At 41.8% G+C, this 23798-nt stretch overlaps 1 protein-coding gene across 1 annotated transcript in view; it reads right to left on the bottom strand.

Moving 5' to 3' along the window:
- Window positions 1-23798, bottom strand: part of AGBL1 (AGBL carboxypeptidase 1) — a 692160-nt gene that overhangs the window by 134929 nt on the left and 533433 nt on the right. The window contains exons 20-21 of the mRNA XM_069559284.1: window positions 22474-22605; window positions 14194-14370 (exon numbers count right to left, since the gene is read on the bottom strand). Of these exons, the coding sequence (XP_069415385.1) occupies window positions 14194-14370; window positions 22474-22605 (309 nt within the window). The remainder of the gene's footprint in view (window positions 1-14193; window positions 14371-22473; window positions 22606-23798) is intronic.

Raw genomic sequence — 23798 nt, 5'->3', positions numbered from 1 at the left:
TGTCTCATCTGAGATAATAAAGTTTACGAAAGCATGTTCCAAATTATAAACCACTCTGCAAAGGGAAGGTATTTTTTATTGCTGTGATTGCTGCTGCTTTCAGGAATACTTGGGGGTATACAGAAATTCATTTCATAAAGTAATCAAGATTACCCTTATTTATATTTCATCATTCATTATCAGCCTACGAAGGATTTTGAGACATTTTTGATCTTTCTGATTTGACCATGTGTCTTCAGGGAGCTATAGTCAACTATAAGCCTCATAGAAACACCTGCAAAACATTTCTGTATCTTCCCAAGGAAGGCACGGTAGAATAAGGAGCAGGATATTATATTAATACTTGAGTGCTCCAGTGGACCAAGATGCAGCCCAACACATGCCACCATCATGGAATTCCATGGTGAGATTTAGAAAGAGGCAATGAGAAGAAAGTAGCATGAAAGGAAGCTGGGATGAAATGAAAGTCAAGAACTTCCTGAGCCTATCCTACTTTCCATCAATTATATTCTATTTCATTATAAAAGTTACCTCCCCCAATTTTGCAAAACAAAAATAACTTATGGATAATTTATATTCTGCTCAAAAACATTTAAGGAAGGTCTAAATGATCTCCTTCTGTGTTTCCTGCAGCACCCAGTTGTTTTATATGACTCTCTGTTGCTATTGCTTACTTAATTAACTTCCTTTCTGTCTGAACCATAAACTGCGGGAGAGTAAGAAGCTGTCAGTTCCACTCTCTGTCATATTCTTGGCACCTAACTTATTGTCTGGATTTTTTAAAAATGTTTATTGAATGATGAATGAAAGAAAGAATGGATGCAGAATGAAGATGCATTGACCATGTATCTGACTTTAGCCAAGTGTTTTCAGCTTTCCCTATAAATCCTAAAGTCCCTAGCTTCAGCTTAAAACAGATACCTAATAAACATGTGCCAACTAACTGATAAAACAATTATAAATCTATATAAAATGTCTACTGCCTACCTTCTGACAACAAGGTTCAAAGTATTCTCTTTTTTTTTGCTGCTAAGTTGCTTCAGTCATGTCCAACTCTTTAGGATCCCATGAACTGTAGCCTGTCAGGCCCCCCTGGCCATGGGATGTTCTCTTCTCATTTATATTCAATGGAAAATAGATGGATAAAGAGAATCACTGCTCAGTTTTATAAAGAGAAATTTCCAAGTCTACTCCACTGATGTGAAAATATGATAAATAATATGGAAAGAATAGCTGGAAAAATAGAACTATTACCTGCCCCTCCACGCCCACCCCCCCCCCACCCCAGTTAATGATGGTATTGTGGTCCAGGGTCCACTCCGTGTTGTAGAGGAGACAGCTCCACAGATAATACTTCCAAAACCGGAATCCTCCCTTCTCCGCACATTTGTAAGGAGATGCTACCCCAAGGAACTCAATCATGCACCAAGACCAGAGAAATGAATCTCGGGCTGGGCCAATCCATGTTCTCTGTGCAAAATGTTTAATGGATTCGGGAGCTCCCAGGCAGTCCAGTGGTTAGCGCTCCTCACTTCCACTGCAAGGGGCATAGGTTTGATCCCTGATCAGGTAACTAAGATCCCACATGCTGTGCAATGGGGTAAAAAAAAAAAAAAAAAAAAAACCTATATCAAATGAATTCTTTCTTTGTTTTTATATCTACTCCCTTAGGGCATCTGGGTTCTTGCACTTACATTAATCACATGAGGAGAGAAAGATTTACAGAGATAAACCATCTTTTCTTCTTCCTGGTCTTTTGAAGCCAAATTATTTTTAACCTATCAGAGGTCATCAGAGGCTCATTGGATTATCCTGTGCTGCCTGATTCTGACCTTATTTTTGATACAATGAACCATTTTCTACAATGGGCATTTAAAACTCACAGCTCCCAGGGCTTTAGAAATCCCGGGCAAGGCCCCTGCTGGCAACCTTATTAGCATCTCTGCCTCTTGATTTTTATTTAATTCCTTTTAACAGTCTAATCATAAGGCTGACAGACTTTATGGAATGGGGGGATACAGAATGAGGAACATATTTCACTATATCATTAAGCCTGCAGTGAGTTAATAAATAGCTCATTATGTGTTTTGAGATATACAAAGAGGTTAAGAAACCAAAACAAAAGCAGAATATTAACGCAATACTTGTTGAATCACTGTTCGTAAAAAAAAAAGAGAGAGAGAGAAAGGGGATTGACATGAAAGATTTAAATAGAGTTTCATACTAAAATGATAGATTAGCATTTCGATTTCATATTTTTCTCTACAAAGGAATGGAGTGTCATTCCAATGACAAAGCAGATGTTTGGGAAATGGTCCTCTGTTCTGGAAGGCTGATAAAGAATAGAAAGTACAGCAGGGAAAAAACAACAACAAACTCATCTAGCATTAAAACACTTGCACATATCAACAAAAGGTCTCCTGTTGAAGATGGTACTGATAAACCCATTTGCAAGGCGAGAAGACAGACACAGACTTGGAGAATGGACTTGTGGACACAGCAGGGGAAGCAGAGGAGGGGGATGATTGGGAGGGTGGCACTGATATATATACACTGCCACGTGTGGGAGCTGGTGGGAAGCTGCTGGACAGCACAAGGAGCTCAGCCCAGGGCTCTGTGATGACCTAGAGGGGTGAGATGGGGGTGGGAGGGAGGCTCAGGAGGGAGTGGGTATATGTATACATATAGCTGATTCACTTCATTGTACAGCAGAGACTAACAAAACATGGTAAAGCAATTATACTCTGTCTTTTTAAAGGTCTCATATTAGGGATTATGTTAACTTTTAAACCACATTCACATACAGCACCTCATTCCAGCTCACAAAAATTCTGGGAACAATGTCCTTGTCTAACAGAAAAGTTAGAGCTCCCTAAGTTTTCCCTTTCTGGACCTCTAATCCTTTCTCAAGGCCCTGCCAACCAATCGTCTGTATGCATGCATGCTCAGTCATATCTGACTCTTTGCAACACCATGGACTGCAATCCACGAGGCTCCTCTGTCCATGGAATTTTCCAGGCAAGAATACTGGAGTGGGTTGCCATTTCCTCCTCCAGGGGATCTTCTCGACCCAGAAACCAAACCTGAGTCTCCTGGATTACAGGCAGATTCTTTACCAACTGAGCCACCTGGGAAGCCCTCTCAGCAAACCAAGGATGCTCTAAATCAGGGCTTTCCTGGGAACATGGATCACCTGGGGATCTTATTACAAGGCAGATCCTAAAGCAGTAGGTGGGGCCTGAGACTCTGCATTCATCCCAGGTGAAGCTTGGGAGCTGCTTCTCATTCTAAATGACCACCTGCACAAAGCAGAAAACATTATTGTCCTACAGGTAATTACAGAAGATTTAGATTGAAGTTACTCTAATACACACTTAATACGATGCATCATTGTTCTTGTGCTAATTGATAAGTAGACAGATAGTCAGCGATTTACAGACCCCATTTGATTTTCACAAAGTCACGTCAAACACTTCTGAGCTGATTTAAAAGCAGACACTGGGAAGCTGTGAGGGGCTCCCTGGAAATCTTGGATTCAATAAACTAAAGCACGAGCTCTTAATCTTTCTGTGTGTGTGTGTGTGTGTGTGTGTGTGTGTGTGTGTTGGGGGGTGGGGTGCTTGCTCTCCCTTTAAAAATATCTAAAAAAAAAAAAACTGTAGACACTTTCCCCAAAAAAGTGTACACAAAGGCAAACAATTTGGTGTATAATTATATCAGTTCCTAGACACTTTTGTTCTACAAGCAATTTAAGAAACTTTAACCTCATGCTATCCAAAAAAACTAGAAAAATAAATAAAATGAAAAATGTCTTTCAACTCACTGGGATATTAGGTAGTTTTTAAATACAACTTTTCTGGGAGAACTAAGCCAGTTACCTAAAAGCACAGATGAAACACAACATACAGACAAAAAAAAATTTTTAAGGTGGGGGGAGGCAGAAAATTTGAGACTTTACAATAACAGCCACGAGAAAGTCTCCACAGCCCAGAGCTGCTGCTGCTGCTGCTAAGTCACTTCAGCCTTGTCCGACCCCACGCGACCCCATAGATGGCAACCCACCAGGCTCCCCCGTCCCTGGGATTCTCCAGACAAGAACACTGGAGTGGGTTGCCATTTCCTTCTCCAATGCATGAAAGGGAAAAGTCAAAGTGAAGCTGCTCAGTCGTGTCTGACTCTTAGTGACCCCATGGACTGCAGCCTACCAGGCTCCTCCGCCCATGGGATTTTCCAGGCAAGAGTGCTAGAGTGGGGTGCCACAGCCCAGAGCAAATCAGGAGAAATAGAACAAAACCAGAAACTACAGAAACCAGCTTCAAAACCATCTCTCCTTTCACCTCTGGGTGGCCCACTTTATCTCTCAGTGACTAAGAATCACAGTTCCCAGGAGTGCTTGATGAAATGCAGATTCCTGGGCCAAACCCCAGGTCTAACAGAGATGTGCTTCCGAAACCCGCACTATACACAATCCTGAGGTTATTTTTATGCACGATAAAGGTGTAAGTGATACTGTTTTCCCCGCAGTCATGTATGGGTGTGAGAGTTGAACCATAAAGAAAGCTGAGTGCTGAAGAATTGATGCTTTTGAATTGTGGTGCTAGAAAAGACTCTTGAGAGTCCCTTGGAGAGCAAGGAAATCAAATCAGTCCATCCTAAAGGAGATCAACTCTGAACATTCATTAGAAAGACTGATGCTGAAGATGAAGCTCCAATACTTTGGCCACCTGATGCGAAGAGTCGATTCATTGGAAAAGACTGATGTTGGGAAAGATTGAAGGCAAAAGGAGAAAAGGGTGGCAGAGGATGAGATGATTAGATAGCATCACTGTCTCAATGGACATGAATTTGAGCAAACTCCGGGAGATAATGGAGGTCAGAGAAGCCTGGCATGAAACAGTCCATGGGGTCACAAAGAGTCTGAGATGACTTAATGACGGAACAACAACAACAATTCTCAAATTACATTAATGAAATTAAGATACCCCTCGACTCTCATTCAGAGCTCAGAAAGAGTTATAGTCTATAAGAGGTTGCCCATAGGGCAGAAAAATTACTTCCAAGAGAACAGTGATCCAAAATATTTTCTTGAGTTGTGCTCATGATCAGAATAGGCTTTAAAAAAATAGCCTTTGTTGAGTTTGTTACACTTTTTCTGTTTTATGTTTGGCTGTTTGACCATGAGTCATGTGGGAACTCAGCTCCCTGACCAGGATCAATCCTGCACCTCCAGCCTTGAAAGGTGAATCTTAACCATTGGAGAACCAGGGAAGTCCCAGAGTAGGCTTTTAAATTCAGAAATTTTGGAGGAATTTAAATCTGTTTCCTTGCCCTGCCCTCTACTCCTCACTCTTCCCCTAAGAACAGACTCACAAGTTTCCCTCCCCTTTCCTAGAACTTCATCTATAAACTATTATGTAGGTTATATTATTATATAGAATAATAATATTGTATATTATTCTATTGATAGAATAAAAGGTGGATAGTAGAGGAAATGTCTAAATAATACATATAGAAGCTGTTTTGATATACCTAAATCTATAAATGTAGATATATGGATATTAGCCTCAGTAAAAGTCAAAATCTATGATTCTCAACCATGGCTTCATAGCAAAGTTAATAAAATCACAGATACCTAATCTCCAACCCCAGAGGTTCTAATCAAGATCTGAGTAAGACAATTATGGATAAAAGTTAGAGCCAAAGTGTCTTCATTTAAAATTAAAAGAGAAAGTAATCATTAAAATTTCTTACTTACCATCAATAATAGTACAGATGATTAAAAAAAAAATGAATGTCTACTAGAAAAATAAAGATCTGTGTTTTACAGCCATTTGTTCATTCAGCATCTGCATAGGGAGGAATAGGGAGGAAACCATTTTTACAACTAAACCCCGTAGAGGTCAGGTAATTGTCTCAAAGTTACGACTGCATAGTGCAGAGGTCTCCTTGGAACTCAGTGTCTAACAGTGTGTTAGTCGCTCAGTCATGTCTGACTCTGCAACTCCATGGACTGCAGCCCGCCAGGCTCCTCTGTCCATGGAATTCTCCAGGCAAGAATACTGGAGTGGGTAGCCATTCCTTTGGCCATGGGATCTTCCTGACAGAAGAATTGAACCCAGGTCTCCCACACAGCAGGTAAATTCTTTACTGTCTGAGCTGCCAGGGAAGCCCATGTCTAACACAGACATCCACACTAAAGGATAAGCTGAGACTTCCCTGGTGGTCCAGCATTTAAAATTCCGCTCTTCCAATGAAGCAGAAGCAGGTTTCTTCCTTGGTTGGGGAACCAAGATCCTACATGCCGCTTGGCACAGTCAAAAAATAAAAATTAAAAAAAAAAAACAAGATAAATAATGTTTGTTTTCAAAAAAAAAAAAAAATCAGCCATACTTCCTGTATGAATTTACGGAGAACCACTGATGGGTTATATGTGCATACATGTATGATAGGCACACATAAATGTGTTTGGTCGAGAGAGAAAGAACATACGTGTATTCCCTGGCAGGGGGGCAATTTTTCAGTTTAGGACAATTGAGGAAGAAAAGTGTCCTCAAACAAAGACTAGTCAAGTGCAAAGAGCTGTGTGAGAACCCTAGATCTCTAACAGGACAAGAAAAGCAGTCATCAGGAAGGGAAATGAGTCCAGAAGAAAGGCAGGGATTTGTCTGATACAAACTTCAATATCTGGTTTCACTGAACACTAGCTCTGCTCCGCTCATTTTCCCTGCTGGTAGAAAGCTGTCAGTTCATAGTGTTACAGTCCTCCAGAGTCTTTTTGTTTACTCAGGAAAGGCCAACAAAGAAACAGGTCAAGATGAATAAAGGGGTGTGAAAGGACGGGATGGATGAACAAAGGCTCCTGACAAGCAGCTGCTGCTTCTTACTTCCGTCGTGTCTGACTCTGTGACCCCATGGACCGTAGCCCACCAGGCTTCTCTGTCTATGGGATTCTTCAAGCAAGAATACTGGAGTGGGCTGCCATTTCCTCCTCACAAATAGCTAATTGGTGCTTATAAAAGCACAGCAGTTTCCCATTAGAAAAATCACATGCCCAGCAGTGGTTACCGAAGATTTTTAGGGCTTTCAGAATCATGCCAGGTTATCCTGGTCTAGGTAACCCAAAAGCCCCATGGATAATCATCAAAGGCTGCCTATTTCAAACACAATTTACCAGCGACCATGCCCACGTCTTTGGTCTTCCCTGGAGGAGACCCAGGTTCAATCCTTGGTTCGGGAAGATCCCCTGGAGAAAGAAAAGGCAACCTCCTCCAGTATTTTTGCCTAGAAAATCCCATGGACAGAGAAGCCTGGTGGGCTACAGTCCATGGGGTCACAAAGAGTCAGACTCGACTTAGAGACCAAACCACCACCACATGCCCGTGTCTTAGTTCTAATTATATCTTCTTATTATAGACAAGAAACCCATACCCACTGTTGCAGATTTCCTTGAAAGTGAAAGTGTTAGCCGCCCAGTCGAGTCTGACTCTGTGTGACCCCAAGGACTGTATCCCTCCAGGCTGCTTTGTCCATGGAATTCTCCTAGCAAGAGTACTAGAGTGGGTTGCCATTTCCTTCCTCAGGGGATCTTCCCAACCCAGGGATTGAACCCACGTCGTTTACACTTCCTGCATTGGCAGGTCGGTTCTTTACCACTAGCGCTACCTGGGAAGGGCAGATTTCCTTAGTGACAGCCAAAAGCAGAAGCTGGGTCACCTGTTTCCCAAGCCCAGGATTCCTTTCACCAATGTCACTCAGCAAGGCAGAAAGTAGGGTGGGTAAAAGCAAAGATTCCAGGGCCACATGTATCTGCAGTCAAATCTTGATTCTAAAATTTATTAACTGCATGTCATTGAATAAGTTACTTAACCACTCTACCTAAGCATACCAATTAGTAAAATAAGGATGATAGTGCTGATGATGATAAAACAAAATTGACAGTATTTTACCCTGCAGTATCAAAAAAATGGATTAACTTTTAGCTACAAAAGATTTTGGTGGAGTGTGTTAGTTGCTCAGTCATGTTCAACTATTTGTGACCCCATGGACTGTACCCAGCCAGGGTCCTCTGTCCATGGAGCTCTCCAGGCAAGACTACTGGAGTAGGTAGCCTTTCCAGGTTTTACACACAGTAAATAATAGATTGTTCGTTATTATTGCTTCCTTAAGGGCATTGTATGTTATAATATTCAAGCAGCACAAAACAGAATTCATTATCTAAAAGAAAAATAAAAATATTTTGGGCTTCCCAGGTGACTCAGACACTTAAAAATAAATAAAAATGTTTTTTTTAAAAGAATTCATTATCTATGGCATGGCTCTCAAATTTGTCTTCCAAGAAATTCCAAGAAAATCTAAAACTTCTCATGTTCTTGATCGTGAAAACAAGACTGGTGATCATCTGTTTGGGCTTCACAGCAGAGCAATATGAAGACAAATAAAAGCTCTTTTCGGTTCTTAGATCTAACTATTCTGTACCTTCTTGTCTGACCCAGTGCACTAGATTAAATAATGTCTCCCCCAAGTCAGTGTCATTCCAAGAACTGCACAATGTGACCTGATCCAGAAATAGGGTTGTTGGAAACATAATTGGTTTAGATGTGGTCATACTGGAGGAGTGTGGGTCCCAGATGCAATATAACCGGTGTTCCTATAAGAAAAGGAGAGACGACATGGAGACAGAGTCAGACAAGTGGAGAAGATGGGAATGAGATTGGAGTGATGCACCTACAGGCCAGGAAACATCAGAAGTGAAAAGAAAGCCATCAGCCCGATTCTTCCCTAGGGCTTTCAGAGAAAACATGGTGTTTCTAACCACCTAATGGACTTCTCGCCTCCAGAAGTGTTACAGAACAAATATGTGCTGTTTTAAGCCCCTGAAAGTGTAAGTCACTCAGTTATGTCCAACTCCTTGTGACCCCATGGACCACAGCCCTCCAGGCTCCTCTTTCCAGGCAAGAATGCTCCAGGCAAGAATGCTCCAGGCAAGAATACTGGAGTGGGCTCCATTCCCTTCTCCAGAGGATCTTTCCACCCCAGGGATCGAACCCATGTCTCCTGAATTGCAGGCAGATTCTTTACCGCCTGAGCTACCTGGGAAGCCCTGTTCATTTTTGGTAATTCATAAGGTAGCCATGGGAAACCAATATACTCAACCTCCCTTCTGGACCACATAGCAGTAGACCACCAGTGTGAGGGGCTTCCCTGTTGGCTCCACAGTAAAGAACCCACCTACCAATGTGGGAGATGCGAGTTCTATCCCAGGGTCACTAAGATTCCATGGAGAAGTAAATGGCTACCCCACTCCAGTATTCTTGGCTGGGAAACCCCACGGACAGAGCAGGCTGTTGAATAAGAGCACTGGGAGCCTTGAAAGCCAAGTTGAGATGATTTAATTTTTATATGAAATTCATCCATATCAACCTATCTTCAACAGCCCAGGTGCTTCATTCCAACATTTATGTTTCCTAATTTAAGCCTTTGTGAAATACTGTTATAAGCTGTTTTGCAGAAGGATTGCAGGGGAAGGGGGACACATGACATAATCCCACCTGTGAGTGGTGAGAAGAGCAGGCTTGGGCTGAGGAGGAGGCTGAACTCCAACACAATTGCAACTGAGGCCCAGATGACCCTACATGGACTTCTGGAGCTGGAATGCCCCTCCCTTTGGGGTTTTCCCAACTGGGCCAGGCACTGGACCCCCACATAGACCAGCTGTCGGATGCAGGCTCACACAGAGAAGCCAGGGCTTTGGTCAAAGCAACTTCTACCAGCTCTAGGCAATTTCTGGTGATGGACACAGCTGTGAGCCAATGGGGAATCAGCATCTCTCCAGGGGGATTTAGGAGGTGCCTCACAGCATCTCCCACATGCACAGGTGGATGTCTCCCTGTCTAATCTTCATCTGTTATTAGAATGTGGCCATGTGAAATTCCACACCTGGACTCGGAGAACGAATCCATTAGATGCTCTTAAATCAAGTACATAGTGACAGGCCTGAGAAGTCTGAGTTGCATTCTTATTCATTTCCCTCTCTCCCCCACACACTTTCCATTTCCATGAATTACAACTCTTAAAGTCAAATTTTAGAATGGCTTCTAATCACATTTAGACCGTGGTGGGGATTTCGTCTCCTTTTTCTAGTTATCCATGGACAAAGGAAAATCACCTGACCCTACCTGGAAATCACCATTTATTCATTCACTTACCCATTTATTGGTGAGACAACATACATACATAACACCTATTCCATACTAAAGAAGACACTGGGTATAAAAAAGTGAATGAGGAGGGATGGAACTGATTAAGACTTTACCTTCCAATGCAGGGGGTCCAGGTTCAATCCCTGATTGAGGAGCTAAGTAAGATCCCACCTGCCTCACGGCCAAAAAACCAAAAAGCCTAAACCAGAAGCAATACTGTAACAAATTCAATAAAGCCTTTAAAAATGATCCACATCCAAAAAAATCTTTAAAAAAAAAAAAGAGTAGCATGGAAACATAGATTCTAAGCATATATATAGATAGCTAGTGGGAACTTGCGGCATGACTCAAGGAACTGAAACTGGGATTCTCTGACAATCTAGAGGTGTGGGAGGGAGTGGGAAGTGGGAAAGAGGCCCGAGGGAGGGGACATATGTGTACCCAAGACTGATCCATGTTGATGTATGTCAGAAACCAACACAATATTGTAACTATTCTTCAGTTAAAAATAAATGTTAAAAAGGCGTTAAAAAATCTTTAAAAATAATGAATGAGGAGGCTGTCAAAGGCTTACACTGATGGTGAGGAGTCGGCCTCCCTTATGATGAGGAGTTTAGATTTTTTTAAAACATGATGATGGGTAATGGGCAGATGATTTGAATAGGCTGGGGTTATCTGAAATATCTCTCTGTGAGTGGTAAAGAGGATGGATAGCTGGGGAGTCCACAATACAGGGCGAGCGGCTGGCAGGCAGCGCTTGTCAACACACAGTTGAGTCACTCTTCAAACCTCAGCTGAGTCACCCATCTTCTGTCCTACCTCTGACTAAGACCCTCCTGGCCATCCCAGGAGTCAGCAACACTGCCAAGGAGCCTGTCAACAGCCTGTTTGGGTGGGAGTGTTCACATTAGCCTCCTAAGCCATAAGCAGCCCCCAGGGACCCAGTCATAAGCTTTAGCATATGCAAATACATCATGCATGTGACCCCCAAGTCATAAACTCTCAGTGTAAAGCACACAGCTGTCCACGTAGGCTGAGTGACTTAAAAAAGAAGCCTACAAAGGATGCCTCATTCCACTTTGGCTTTTCCTCTCAACAGTCTCCACAGCTTTGGGCCAGTCCAAAGACGTTAAGTAAATCTCTCAGTGGGTGAGACCTCCACATTAAATACAAATTATGGATCAGAGCATATAACCTAGCAGTAGAGGCTATGTTTCGAAAGAAAAAAAATAAATCAGGAGAATTTTTTTTTCAACATTAGTCAACTATAGACCGGAAAATAGAAGGGAAAATATCATAGTATTAATAATTATTAGAAGGTGAGAGTTTATATGCTTCAATGTTGTTCCAACATAAATGTCACTGTAAGAAATGATATTTCATTTCAATACTAACAAATCAGATACTTAGTGTGCTGAGAGAAATGATTGGAACTATTTTAAAGCTGCATTAACCAGAGAAACTGCAAAAATATTTATATTCTGATGAAGGAAGAATGGAATGCCCCTCATGGGGATATTTAAGCACCCTCCATCTTTGGATAAATGGTAATGCTAAACAAAAAAAAAAAAAATGGAAAGATGACCTTAGAATAATAACCTCGGGACTCAACTGGGATTCAGCTTCTCAAAGTACAAAAATCATTTGCAGTATGCTCAGGATGGAAATTTCTATACAGCTTTATAGCTCATAGATTTCATTATATACCTCAGACAAAAATCACTGAAACACCCAACTCTGAGCTAACTTCCTCTCCCCAGGGTGCCCCCCCCCCAATGTGTAAAATTACTCACCGTCCTCTTGTGCAGTCTGCAATTCTGCTCGGTTACACAACAACATTTGTAAGAACAGAAAAACAAAGGGAAAGGGAAAACCAACCCTTTCAGAGAGGTGTTTCATATGCAGAATAGGATCTTGAAAGCAAAGCCAGGTCTGGCACTGTTAGGACTTTTCTCTAAGCCAATTCCTTTTCCATCCTTCCTTATAGAGACTCCATGCAAAGGCCATGTGGAAAATTTCACAGGACAAATGCTGAGTCCATATCTGAAAGCCATCCCACTGGGCAAGCTTCTTTCACTGTTTGTCATTTCCAACCGCCACCGTGTATGTTGCCTGAAAGATGGAGTGTTGGTGAGGGCCTGAACCTATGAGTCATTTAGTTTTCAAACAACAGCTCCAAGGGCCTTTGAGTGTCTGGTTGATTTATTGTGAATGGCACTGATACTTATGTGACTAGAAGCTGTTAGCCTGAATTGGTGCTTGGAGAAACAAAGTCAATGAAAGTCACCAATCCAATAAATCTGTGAGGGATGCATGGAGTTGTCTTTTAAACAAGTGGCTGGCCCATTTCCATCGAGAAGCATTCAGCAAGAGAGGCACAAGTCTAATAAGCATAACATCTTGAGTCACAATAGTCCAGGCTTTTTTTTCCCAATCCTATGGGTTTTGAATGTCAAGAGAGTGAACATAATCCAAATGCAATAACCCCCCAAGTACATTTGTTTATGTATTTTCTTTTGACCTTTACAAAAATGTTGCCTAGCAGGAAGGAGCATGAGGGTATTCTCAGTCACTCAGCCGTGTCTGACTCTTAGTGACCCCACACACTGGAGCCTGCCAGGCTCCTGTGTCCATGGGATTCTCCAGGCAAGAATACTGCAGTGGGCTGCCATTTCCTCCTCCAGGGTTATCAGGAAGGAGAAGAATCTTTTATAGTATCTGCATTTCATACATGAAACATAGAGGTTTATAGAGGCAAGCACTGTTCAACACTGCCATTAGCTGGAAGAGTGAGGTCTTTACTCTGAATTGGATTGATGTTTATAAATAAAGATTAACTCATTCTCATCGTTTATTAATTCAGTAATAACAACAATTCTTTCAGGCCACTGTTTATAGACAAACTGACGATTTAACAGAATTGATAGGTCAAACTGGTTGGTCAGGAGCCCTATGTTGAAAAATATCTCTGAGCAGATGGGAAGTTAGATAATGTTCATCACCCACCTGTCACTCCCTGAACTGCCTTTGATGGCTAACAGATTTCTACAAGCACCGGATCGTGGAGACGCCAAGTGCTTCCTAATGGTTCCAGGAGAGGATCAAAGCCAACGTGGTGGGCTTTAACACTGGCAAGGTCCAGGAATCCTTAGGGTTCAATAGAAGTTACCCAGGAGTAGTCTGTCATCTTGCCTAACACATAAAAAAAAGAGCCCTGGCACTGTCACCATGCCCCTTTTTTATGCTCCTCTAGCAGGGACGGGGGAGCCTGGTGAGCTGCCGTCTATGGGGTCGCAGAGTCAGACACGACTGAAGCGACTTTGCAGCAGCAGCAGCAGCAGCAGCGGGGCAGTGGGACAGGCAGCTCTCAGAGCTACCCAGCTGCTCATACAGACAATACAGCTGCAGGAAGAGTATGATTCATTCCAGCCCTTTCCTTCACTGTCGAGACACGAGTCCCAGGCCCACTCATCTCGGGGAGACCCGCACTGGGCACACACTTCTGTCTGCTCTGCGACAGCAGGATAGCAGAGAGCCGCTGAACACAAAAGACAGAGAAACACCAGCCACATATGTTCGACAACATCGACGCCCTGAGCTGTGCCTTTTTTTGATGATGCATCGGGAACTGGTCTGTGTGTTGCAAAAGGAAAGAAAATGTTCTCATACATAAAACAGGGCCAAGAAGAGGTTCCATGAAAGGCAGGGGTGCCTGTCTGAGGTGGCTCCCTACCACTTGCCAGAGAGGGCAGATGATTGAAATACCAAATCAGCAGGCAGCCACAGATTGCTTCCAGGATCAACACAGATTGTGCTGCCAGGGAAAGCATTCATTGAACTAGTTCTTCTGCAAGATCAAGGGTGCTAGGCCAGACTTTCTGGAGACTTCTTCCTCTTTCAGACTAGACAGAAGGATCAATGGGTATGCAATAGCTCTCCATCACAGTGCATTGCTGCTAGACAGAAAGCAGAGGTATCCTACAGCCTCACATACCTGATAGGGACCCTGGTTGCAACCACAGTAGCTGCTCTCCATGGTGTAGCTTCTGGACACGCCCATCTCTCTCCACACCACTACCCGGGCTGTGGAGGCCCGAGATTTCTCCACAAGGAAGCTGCAACTGCTCATGGTAAACGCTGGTGCGAGTTTATCAAGGATTTTGGGAAGAGTCTACAATTAAGAAAATCAAATTATGGGGAGTTGTAGAGGATTGTATCTAGGCATCATTTAAAAAAAATAATAACTTCTTAGTATTAAGCATTTGAATATATCAAGCACTTAATATATGCAACTATAAATCTTATATCAGTCCTAAGTATTGAGTACCAATTTTTAAATCCTTTTCTGTAGTTATTGTTACTGTTTAGTTGCTAAGTCATGTCTGACTCTTTGTGACCCCACTGACTATATAGCTCACCAGGCTCCTCTGTCCATGGGATTCTCCAGGCAAGAATACTGGAGTGGGTTTCCATATCTTTCTCCAGGAGATCTTCCTAACCCAGGGATCGAACCCAGGTCTCCAGCACTGGCAGGCAGATTCTTAACCACTGTGCCACTTGGGAAGCCCCTTTTTTTTTCATTTTAAAGATGAGGAAATTAAGCCTCTAAAAACTCAGAAAGAATTAGCTTAAGTTCAACTACAAAGTGGGTGGGATTGGATCCAAATGCCAACATGGCCAACTCCAAAAACTATGATCTTTCAACCTCATCTTCCTGCATCGCTATGAACCAATGTTGCAACATGTACGCAGCCTCATACATTATGGTGCTGAGCCCCATGGGAAGCCACAGACTTCACAGGGACCTGAAATTTAGAGAGTGGCTCAACCCAGACTCCTGTTTTCTGGCTGGATTTTCACTTATCTCAGACATACGGACCACTGGTGCTTCTTAAGCAGGAGCACATATAAAGTTACTTTGTTTCCTGAAAGAGTATAACTGCCAAAATGAACTTTTCAATCTCATCCTCTGATCTATAAATCTGAAGTCGGGGCAATTATAAAACTTATAAAAATCCATACTCCTTGGATTTGTACATACCATGTGAGATCACTTAATTTCCATTTAAAGGTAACCGTATGTCCTGTGCATGTGTGCAGTTGTGTTAGTCACGTCCGACTCTCTGCAACCCCATGGACTGTACCCACCAGATTACTCTGTCAATGGGATTTTCCAGGCAAGAATACCGAAGCAGGTTGCCCTTTCCAATTTCAGGGGACCTTCCTGACCCAGAGATCGAACCTGCGCCTCTTGCCTCTCCTGCATTGGGAGGCAGGTTCTTTACCACCATACCGCCAGGGAAGCCAGAAGGCATCGATAGACCCTAGTCTGTCTAAAGAGAGGGGACGACTAGTCCCTGGACCTTCCCAGACCCCAAGGATGGTGTCCAGAGTTGATAGTATACCAATAATACACTTGGACAGTTCAGAACTTTTGTGATATGAACACAGAGGGTTCTCTCACTTCGGTGTTAGCAAAATCTCCAAAAATTAGCACATAGTAAAAAAAGTATATAGATTAGATAAGAAATGGTATAATGTCAGTCTTTGGACAAATTCCTGGGAGAAGGCGGAGAAGCAGAACAAATGGATAAGAATGTGAATTAAGGAACTATTTTTCAAGAAATGCAGTTTTTGTTTGTTTCTAGAACATTGAGCAAATCTCTTAGTATCTCTGGTTCTTACTGTCCCCATGCTTAACATAGGTATTATATTAATATAAGGATTAATATAACTAATTATAAAAACATTTGACATCAGTATTATTAATGTGTTTATTAATGTAATCTACTATGATCTCTAAGTTCCTACATAGGCTCCAGACCTATAGCATTATAATTTTAAGAGAAATGACGTGTTAATGTTATCCTCAGAGTTTCTCCAGTTCCTCCTAATTGATTTCATCTATCCACTCTCGGGGGCTTCCCTGGTAGTTCAGCTGGTAAAGAATCCTCCTGCAATTCAGGAGACTACAGTTCAATCCCTCGGTCAGGAAGATGCACTGGAGAAGGGATAGGTTACCCACTCCAGTATTTCTGGGCTTCCCTAGTGGCTCAGATGGTAAGAATCCACTTGTAATGAGGGAGACTTGGGTCCAATCCCTGGATTGGGAAGATCCCTTAGAGGAGGGAATGGCTACCCACTTCAGTATTCTGGCCTGGAGAATTCCGTGAACAAAGGAGCCTGACAGGCTCCAATCCATGCAGTCACAGGGTTGGGCACAACGGGGAGACTTTCTCGTGCTCATTCATCTACTCCTGCGGCTTCCCAGGTGGCAGTAGTAGTAAAGACTCCTCCTGCGAAAGTTGGAGACACAGGAGACGTGGGCTCGATCTTGGGTTGGAAGATCACCTGGAGCAGGAAATACCTGCTCACTCCTGCATTCTTGCCTGAAAATTCCATGGACAGAGGAGCTTGGTGGGCTACAGTCCACGTGGCTGAAAGTCATACACGACTTAGTACCCATTATTCTTGTCCCTCTTTTCCCATGATCCCTCACACTGTTTTTTTCCTTCAAAGTGTTCATCATAATTTTCTGTATATAACTAGTTGCTTATTTTCAATCTCTCCTGAAGCCTAGAAGTTCCATGAGAGCAGGTCTGTATCTTCTCTGCACATGGATCAGTGCTGCTTATAGGGAGTACTTCATAAACTATTCACTGGAAAAAAATAGAATCTGCTTATCTAAGCTTTTTAATGACTGCTTAAATAGACATAAAGAGAACATTTCTAGTTTTGAGTCTGTACAATACTGTATTGAAAACTATAGCTTGGTATAGTCTGAAGTCAGGGAGTCTGATCCCTCTAGCTATGTTTTTCTTTCTCAAGATTGCTTTGGCTATTTGTGGTCATTTTTGTTTCCATCAGTTCAGTTCAGTTCATTTCAGTTGCTCAGTCGTGTCCAACTCTTTGTGAGCCCATGAATCGCAGCACGCCAAGCCTCCCTGTCCATCACCAACTCACGGAGTCTACCCAAACCCATGTCCATCAAGTCAGTAATGCCATCCAACCATTCTCATCCTCTGTTGTCCCCTTCTCCTCCTGCCCTCAATCTTTCCCAGCATCAGGGTCTTTTCAAATGAGTCAGCTCTTTGCATCAGGTGGCCAAAGTATTGGAGTTTCAGCTTCAGCATCAGTCCTTCCAATGAACACCCAGACTGATCTCCTTTAGGATGGACTGGTTGGATCTCCTTGCAGTCCAAGGGACTCTCAAGAGTCTTCTCCAACACCACAGTTCAAAAGCATCACTTCTTCAGCACTCAGCTTTCTTTATAGTCCAACTCTCACATCCATACATGACCACTGGAAAAACCATAGCCTTGACTAGACAAATTTTGTTGACAAAGTAAGGCCTCTGCTTTTTAATATAGTGTCTAGGTAGGTCATAACTTTCCTTCCAAGGAGTAAGCGTCTTTTAATTCCATGGCTGCAATCACCATCTGCAGTGATTTTGGAGCCCAGAAAAATAAAGTCAGCTACTGTTTCCATACAAATTATAAAATGTTTTGTTCTAGTTCTGTGAAAAAAGCCATTGGTAATTTGATAGGGATTGCATTGAATCTGTAGATTGCTTTTGAGTAGTATAGTCATTTTCACAATATTGATTCTTCCAATCCTAGAACATGGTATATCACCCCATCTTTTTGTGTCATCATTGATTTCTTTTATCAGTGTCTTTTAGTTTCCTGCATACAGCTGTTTTGCCTCCTTAGGTAGGTTTATTCTATCAACTAAAGTGATTGAGAATACTTGAATATAATTTCAATTTATCAGTGCTTTGCCTTGTTGCAAAAAGTTTAATCTGACATCATTTAAATGATCTCTCCTTTCTTAAATTAAGTGACTCTTCTTATCTTAGCTAGTATAATCTCTCTCCAAAAAATCACATACTCTATTAATGGCATGAATTTGGAAAACTCCATAATCTATGATCCCTTTACTGGAGCCTTGGAGCCTGGAAGATGTGAAATTTTTATGAAGTTCAATGGGAACATCCTTTTACACCTCTACAGTGGCAATTTATCCATTCATTAAATAATGGGTGCCACACCATCTCATTCACAGTAAAGTCTTTCTATTTCCCTTTTGATTTTATGCAGATGGATCTAGGTCAGGGTGAGCAATGAAGATGATGATAGCTAGGATAGCTGGAGGTGGTTTGATATGTTTTGTTTTAAAATGATTAGGAAATTGATGAACTCTACACATGAACTGACCCACTGGAGACTTACTGCAGTGATTCCTAGGATCCCCCAGCTTGAGTGAGGAAAGAAGGCTTGGAACATTCAACTCTTCCCCTGACACTTTCTGTGTCTTAAACCTAATTTCAGTTTCCAAAACATTGATATTGTAATAGCTTTTCACTGAATGCTTACTATACATTCTGCATTCATTAATTCATTTAATCATCACAAGTATTGGGGGTAAGTTTTATTGTGTGTGTGTTCTCAGTCATGTCTGACTCTTCGACCCATGGCCTGTAGCCCACCAGAATCCTCTGTCCATGGAATTTTTCCAGGCAAGAATACTGAAGTGGGTTGCCATTTCCTCCTCTAGGGCATCTTCCTGGCACAAGGATAGAACCTGCATCTCTTATGTCTCCTGCATTGGCAGATGGATTCTTTACCACTGTGCCACCTAGGAAATGATGCAAGTTTTATCATTATCTATGAATATTGTTAACTTTTTCTTGGAAAAAGAGAGCAAAAATTTGTGGTGACTCTATATTTAAGGTTAGATAGTATAGATTCTTTAATTTAAGATGTACTACTCATAGGAGATAATTTTATATAGGTCAGCATGACCTGATAAGATGAAATGTTTTAATCCAAGCTAGTTTCCTAAGTAAGATTATGCAGTTAAGCTTCTTGAGGTTTATCACAAGTACTCTGGTTGAGCCTTAGAGCAAATAGGACATGGAAGATAAGCTGCTGTTTCTGCATTAACAGCCTTAGGGGAATTCTAGTGATCAATAGCAGTTATGCTTCTATAGGCACAAATGAAAAGGGGGGAACAATTCAGGACACAGGGGAAGTATTTTCAGGTGAGACAGAAGCTTGGTGGGTTTTTTCCCCCTTTTCATACTCACTAACTCTGAAGGTATTTCATATTCAGTAAATTCATATATCTAGAATAATAAGTGGTTGAAAGTGAAAGTGTAGTCTCTCAGTTGTGAAAGACTCTCTGCGGCACCATGGACTGTAGCCCGCCAGGCTCCTCTGTCAATGGAATTTTCCAGGCAAGAATACTGGAGTGGGGCTTGAACCTGGGTCTCCTGTATGGCAAGCAGATTCTTTACTATCTAAGCCACAAGGGACGCCCCTAAGAAGAGGTTGGTACCATCATAATTGTGATATCATAATTGCAGTAAGAACTATATATATTGGTTCTTCATTCCCAGTTCTGACATGAGATTCCTAAAACATTTGTAAATTCCTATGTGATAAGAATAGTAGGAGCATATTTTCTTCTAATAAGGTGACTCTGGGTGAGTTCCTGAATCGCTCCTGGATCAGGGCTGATCACTACTTCTCTGTGAAAGAGAGAAAGGTTAGAGATGGAGTTAATAAATGATCAAGCCCATGTGAAGAAGTTTCCATAAAATCCAAATAGAATGCAAGTTGGGGAGCTTCCAGGTTGGTGAACTCTTCCATACACTGGAAAGTAATGCATCCCCAGTGCAGTTCCACACTTACAGAAACTTGGGACCCTCTCATATCTATATATCTTTTTAAATGGCTGTTTATCTTGTTAGTGACAGTTTGCCACTTGCCATCCAATTCTACAGGGATTAAATCATGAGCTACTGCAATTTTATGAACTCAATTCTTGTATCTCTTCATATCTACAAAAGCACTAAAATTCTTCATGGTGACGATTCTTCTCATGACTAGCAGAAAACTTCTTTAAAAAAATAAAAGATGTTTGATTGTATGTATGAAATATCAGTAACCTCAGATATGCGAATGACACCACCCTTATGGCAGAAAGTGAAGAGGAGCTAAAAAGCCTCTTGATGAAAGTGAAAGTGGAGAGTGAAAAAGTTGGCTTAAAGCTCAATATTCAGAAAACGAAGATCATGGTATCCGGTCCCATCGCTCCATGGGAAATAGATGGGGAAACAGTGGAAGCAGTGTCAGACCTTATTTTGGGGGGTTCCAAAATCACTGCAGATGGTGACTGCAGCCATGAAATTAAAAGATGCTTACTCCTTGGAAGAAAAGTTATGAGCAACCTAGATAGCATATTCAAAAGCAGAGACATTACTTTTCCAACAAAGGTCAGTCTAGTCAAGGCTATGGTTTCTCCAGTGGTCAAGTATGGATGCGAGATTGGACTGGGAAGAAGGCTGAGCGCCGAAGAATTGATGCTTTTGAACTGTGGTGTTGGGGAAGACTCTTGAGAGTCCCTTGGACTGCAAGGAGATCCAACCAGTCCATTCTGAAGGAGATCAACCCTGGGATTTCTTTGGAAGGAATGATGCTAAAGCTGAAACTCCAGTACTTTGGCCACCTCATGTGAAGAGTTGACTCATTGGAAAAGACTTTGATGCCGGGAGGGATTGAGGGCAGGAGGAGAAGGGGACGACAGAGGATGAAATGGCTGGATGGCATCACTGACTCAATGAACGCAAGTCTGAGTGAACTCCGGGAGTTGGTGATGGACAGGGAGGCTTGGCTTGCTGCAATTCATGGGGTCGCAAAGAGTCAGACACGACTGAGTGACTGAACTGAAATGAACTGAAAATCACATATATAATGACCTTCCCTCTTGCCTCTCTGGAGCAGTTTGGCAGAATTATCTGGGTTGCTATCTCCCAAGCTATAGTCCTCATTTTGTCCTCAATGAAACTTAACTGGAAACTCTCACTTTGTGCACTGTTCTAAGTCAAAAATCTGTGTCCTTTAGCATATCCTTAACTAAACTGGGAAATGTAAGTAAGTGTTCCTTTGAATACTATGAACTATTCTAGGAAATAATCAGACCCAAAGGGGAGGAGATCATGGAAACCCTTGATTTGTAGCTGAGTCAGACAGGAGTTGTGGATAACCTGGGGACCTACCACTTGCAATTGGCATCTGAAGTGAGGGGATGTCTCCTGGAACTGAGCCCTTAACCTGGGAGATCTGATGTTATCTCCAGGTAGACAGTGTTAGCACCCAGTGAAACTGTAAGACACTCAGGTCTTGTCACAGAACTGCCTGGTGGAGGGGAAAATGCAAATATCTGATCCTCAGCAGTGTCAGAAATGGGCTTCCCAGGTGGCACAGTGGTAAAGAATCTGCCTGTCAGTGCAGGAGATGCGGGAGACATGGGTTCTATCCCTGGGTCAGGAAGATTCCACGGAGAAGGAAATGGCAACCCACTCCAGTATTCTTGCCTGGGAAATCCCATGGACAGAGGAGCCTGGCAGGCTACAGACCGTGGGGTCACAAAGAGTTGGACATGACTTAGCAACTAAGCAACAGTGTGAGAAATGAAGCGTTCTGTGTAAAAGGAAAGGAGAAAGACAGAGGAGGAGAACCAGGTTTTTCCAACACAGTCATGTTTTCCTTTTCCTGTATAAATTTGAAAGAAAGGTCAATTTTTATTTTATTTTTTTCGATAACTTGACCTCTTCTACATCTTCCTAATACCCAGTAAGCAGCAGCTTGTCCACTTTATCCCAACAAGAAGATGTCCTTCCTTCCCGCCTCCTTAACCTCATCTGGCTTCAGTGTGGGGATAGCTGATCTCTAGCTACTGGAACCCAGAAAAAAAGAGAATTAGGTTCAGTGGATCACTGTCTACTTTTTATAGTATGCTCACACAAAGGAATGCGGATGGTGAAATGCCTTAATTTTTTTCATCCCTTCATATTTATTTAAGATCCTTTCCACTTTAGTGTCATTTTGTTCCTTCCTAAATACATAACAGGGGCAGTATTTTCATTATCCACAGGTGACAGAATGGTGGTTCAGAGAGGTGATGTTAATGGATCATAGTCACACAGTAATAGTTACAAAGTCAGGAACTAAAATGAGGTTTCCTATCTCCAATTCTGTGCACTATATCACATCATACAGAAAAAAAAAATAATAATTGAGAGTAGCCAGGCAGGAAGACATTATTCATCAAAAGTGAGGAAAAGCTACACATGCCTTCAACCTGCTTGTACTATAATCCTATAGTTAAAATAATAAAAATTCTTATTCAGGAAAATAATGGTTGCGACATGTCTCAAAGGCGAGAATCTGGACATAAAATTTTTGATGTCATCCCCCTAATGACTTACCCGGTAGCTGACATCTTCCGAGAGATTTGATGTGCCTACAGTAGCCTCTGCTTGCCACAAGGTCTCTTTGATGCTACAGCCGTAAAGGAACACATTCTTCTTTTGGGAGTGGCCATGGAAATCACAGAAGACCTGCAATGACCAAACAAAGGAGAAACTAAATCTGCTAGTTTCTTATATGCTTAAAATGTCAACTTTCTTAGGTAGATACTGTTTACTTAGCAGAACCAGACACATGGGGACCACTTTTGACTTCAGCAAGAGTTCAGTAGGTAGAGTTATCAAGGAGGAAGTTAGGCTGGAAGGACCTCAGGGTCGAACAGGATGTAAAGAAATATAATTCATGTAAAGGTCTTCTGAAAAGTTTTCTTATGATGAGGGAGGAGACAGGGTCCAAACTGGAAGAGGAAATAAGAAATAACCTTTAAGAAATATCTATTTATACCTTCCATTCAGTTTTTGATTGATTTTTTTTGACATTGAGTTTCATAAGCAGTTTGTATAGTTTGGAAATAAATCCTTTGTCAGTTGCTTTGTTTGCAAGTATTTTCTCCCATTCTGAGGGTTGTCTTTTCATCTCATTTATGGTTTTCTTTGCTGTGCAAAAGCTTTTACGTTTAATTAGGTCCCATTTGTTTCTTTTTCTTTCTATTTTTGTTACTCTAGGAGGTGGGTCAAAAAAGATCTTGCTGTGATTTATGTCCAAGGGTGTACTGTCTATGTTTTCCTCTAAGAGCTTTACAGTGTCAGGTTTTACATTTAGCTTTAATCCATTTCGAGCTTATTTTTGTGTATGGCGTTAGGAAGTGTTTTAAATGAGAACTTTTTTATGTAGCTGGACCAATAATCTATTACGCAGAATGAAAATCAGAAAAACAAATACCATATATTAACACTTATTTGTGGCATCTAGGAAAATGTACAGATGAACCTATCTGCAGGGCAGGTATAGAGATTCAGAGGTAAGGAATGGGTGGGTGGACACAGGGGAATTGAGGGAGTGGAATGAACTGGGAGGTTGGATTTAACATCTATACACTGCCATGTGTAAAACAGAGTCAGTGGGAACCTGCTCTATAGCACACGGAGCTCAGCTCGGTGCTCTGTGATGACCTATATGGATGGGGGGAGGCTTGGAGGGACTCTCAAGGGGGAGGGGACATAACATTGAAAAGCAACTGTACCTCAGTTAAAAAAAAAAAGAAATCAGCTTTAGTAGTTTTTCCACACAAACTCTAATTAATAAATATAGAAGAAATGAAGTAAATAGAAAATCACCATTAGAACCCCTGTAATGATTGCTGGCAAGATGGATGCCAAAATTA

The sequence above is a fragment of the Ovis canadensis genome, chromosome 18 (genome assembly GCF_042477335.2).
Source record: "Ovis canadensis isolate MfBH-ARS-UI-01 breed Bighorn chromosome 18, ARS-UI_OviCan_v2, whole genome shotgun sequence".
Lineage (NCBI taxonomy): Eukaryota > Metazoa > Chordata > Mammalia > Artiodactyla > Bovidae > Ovis > Ovis canadensis.
The sequence above is the reverse complement of the archived record's forward strand: the minus strand, read 5'-3'. Positions and strand labels throughout refer to the sequence as shown.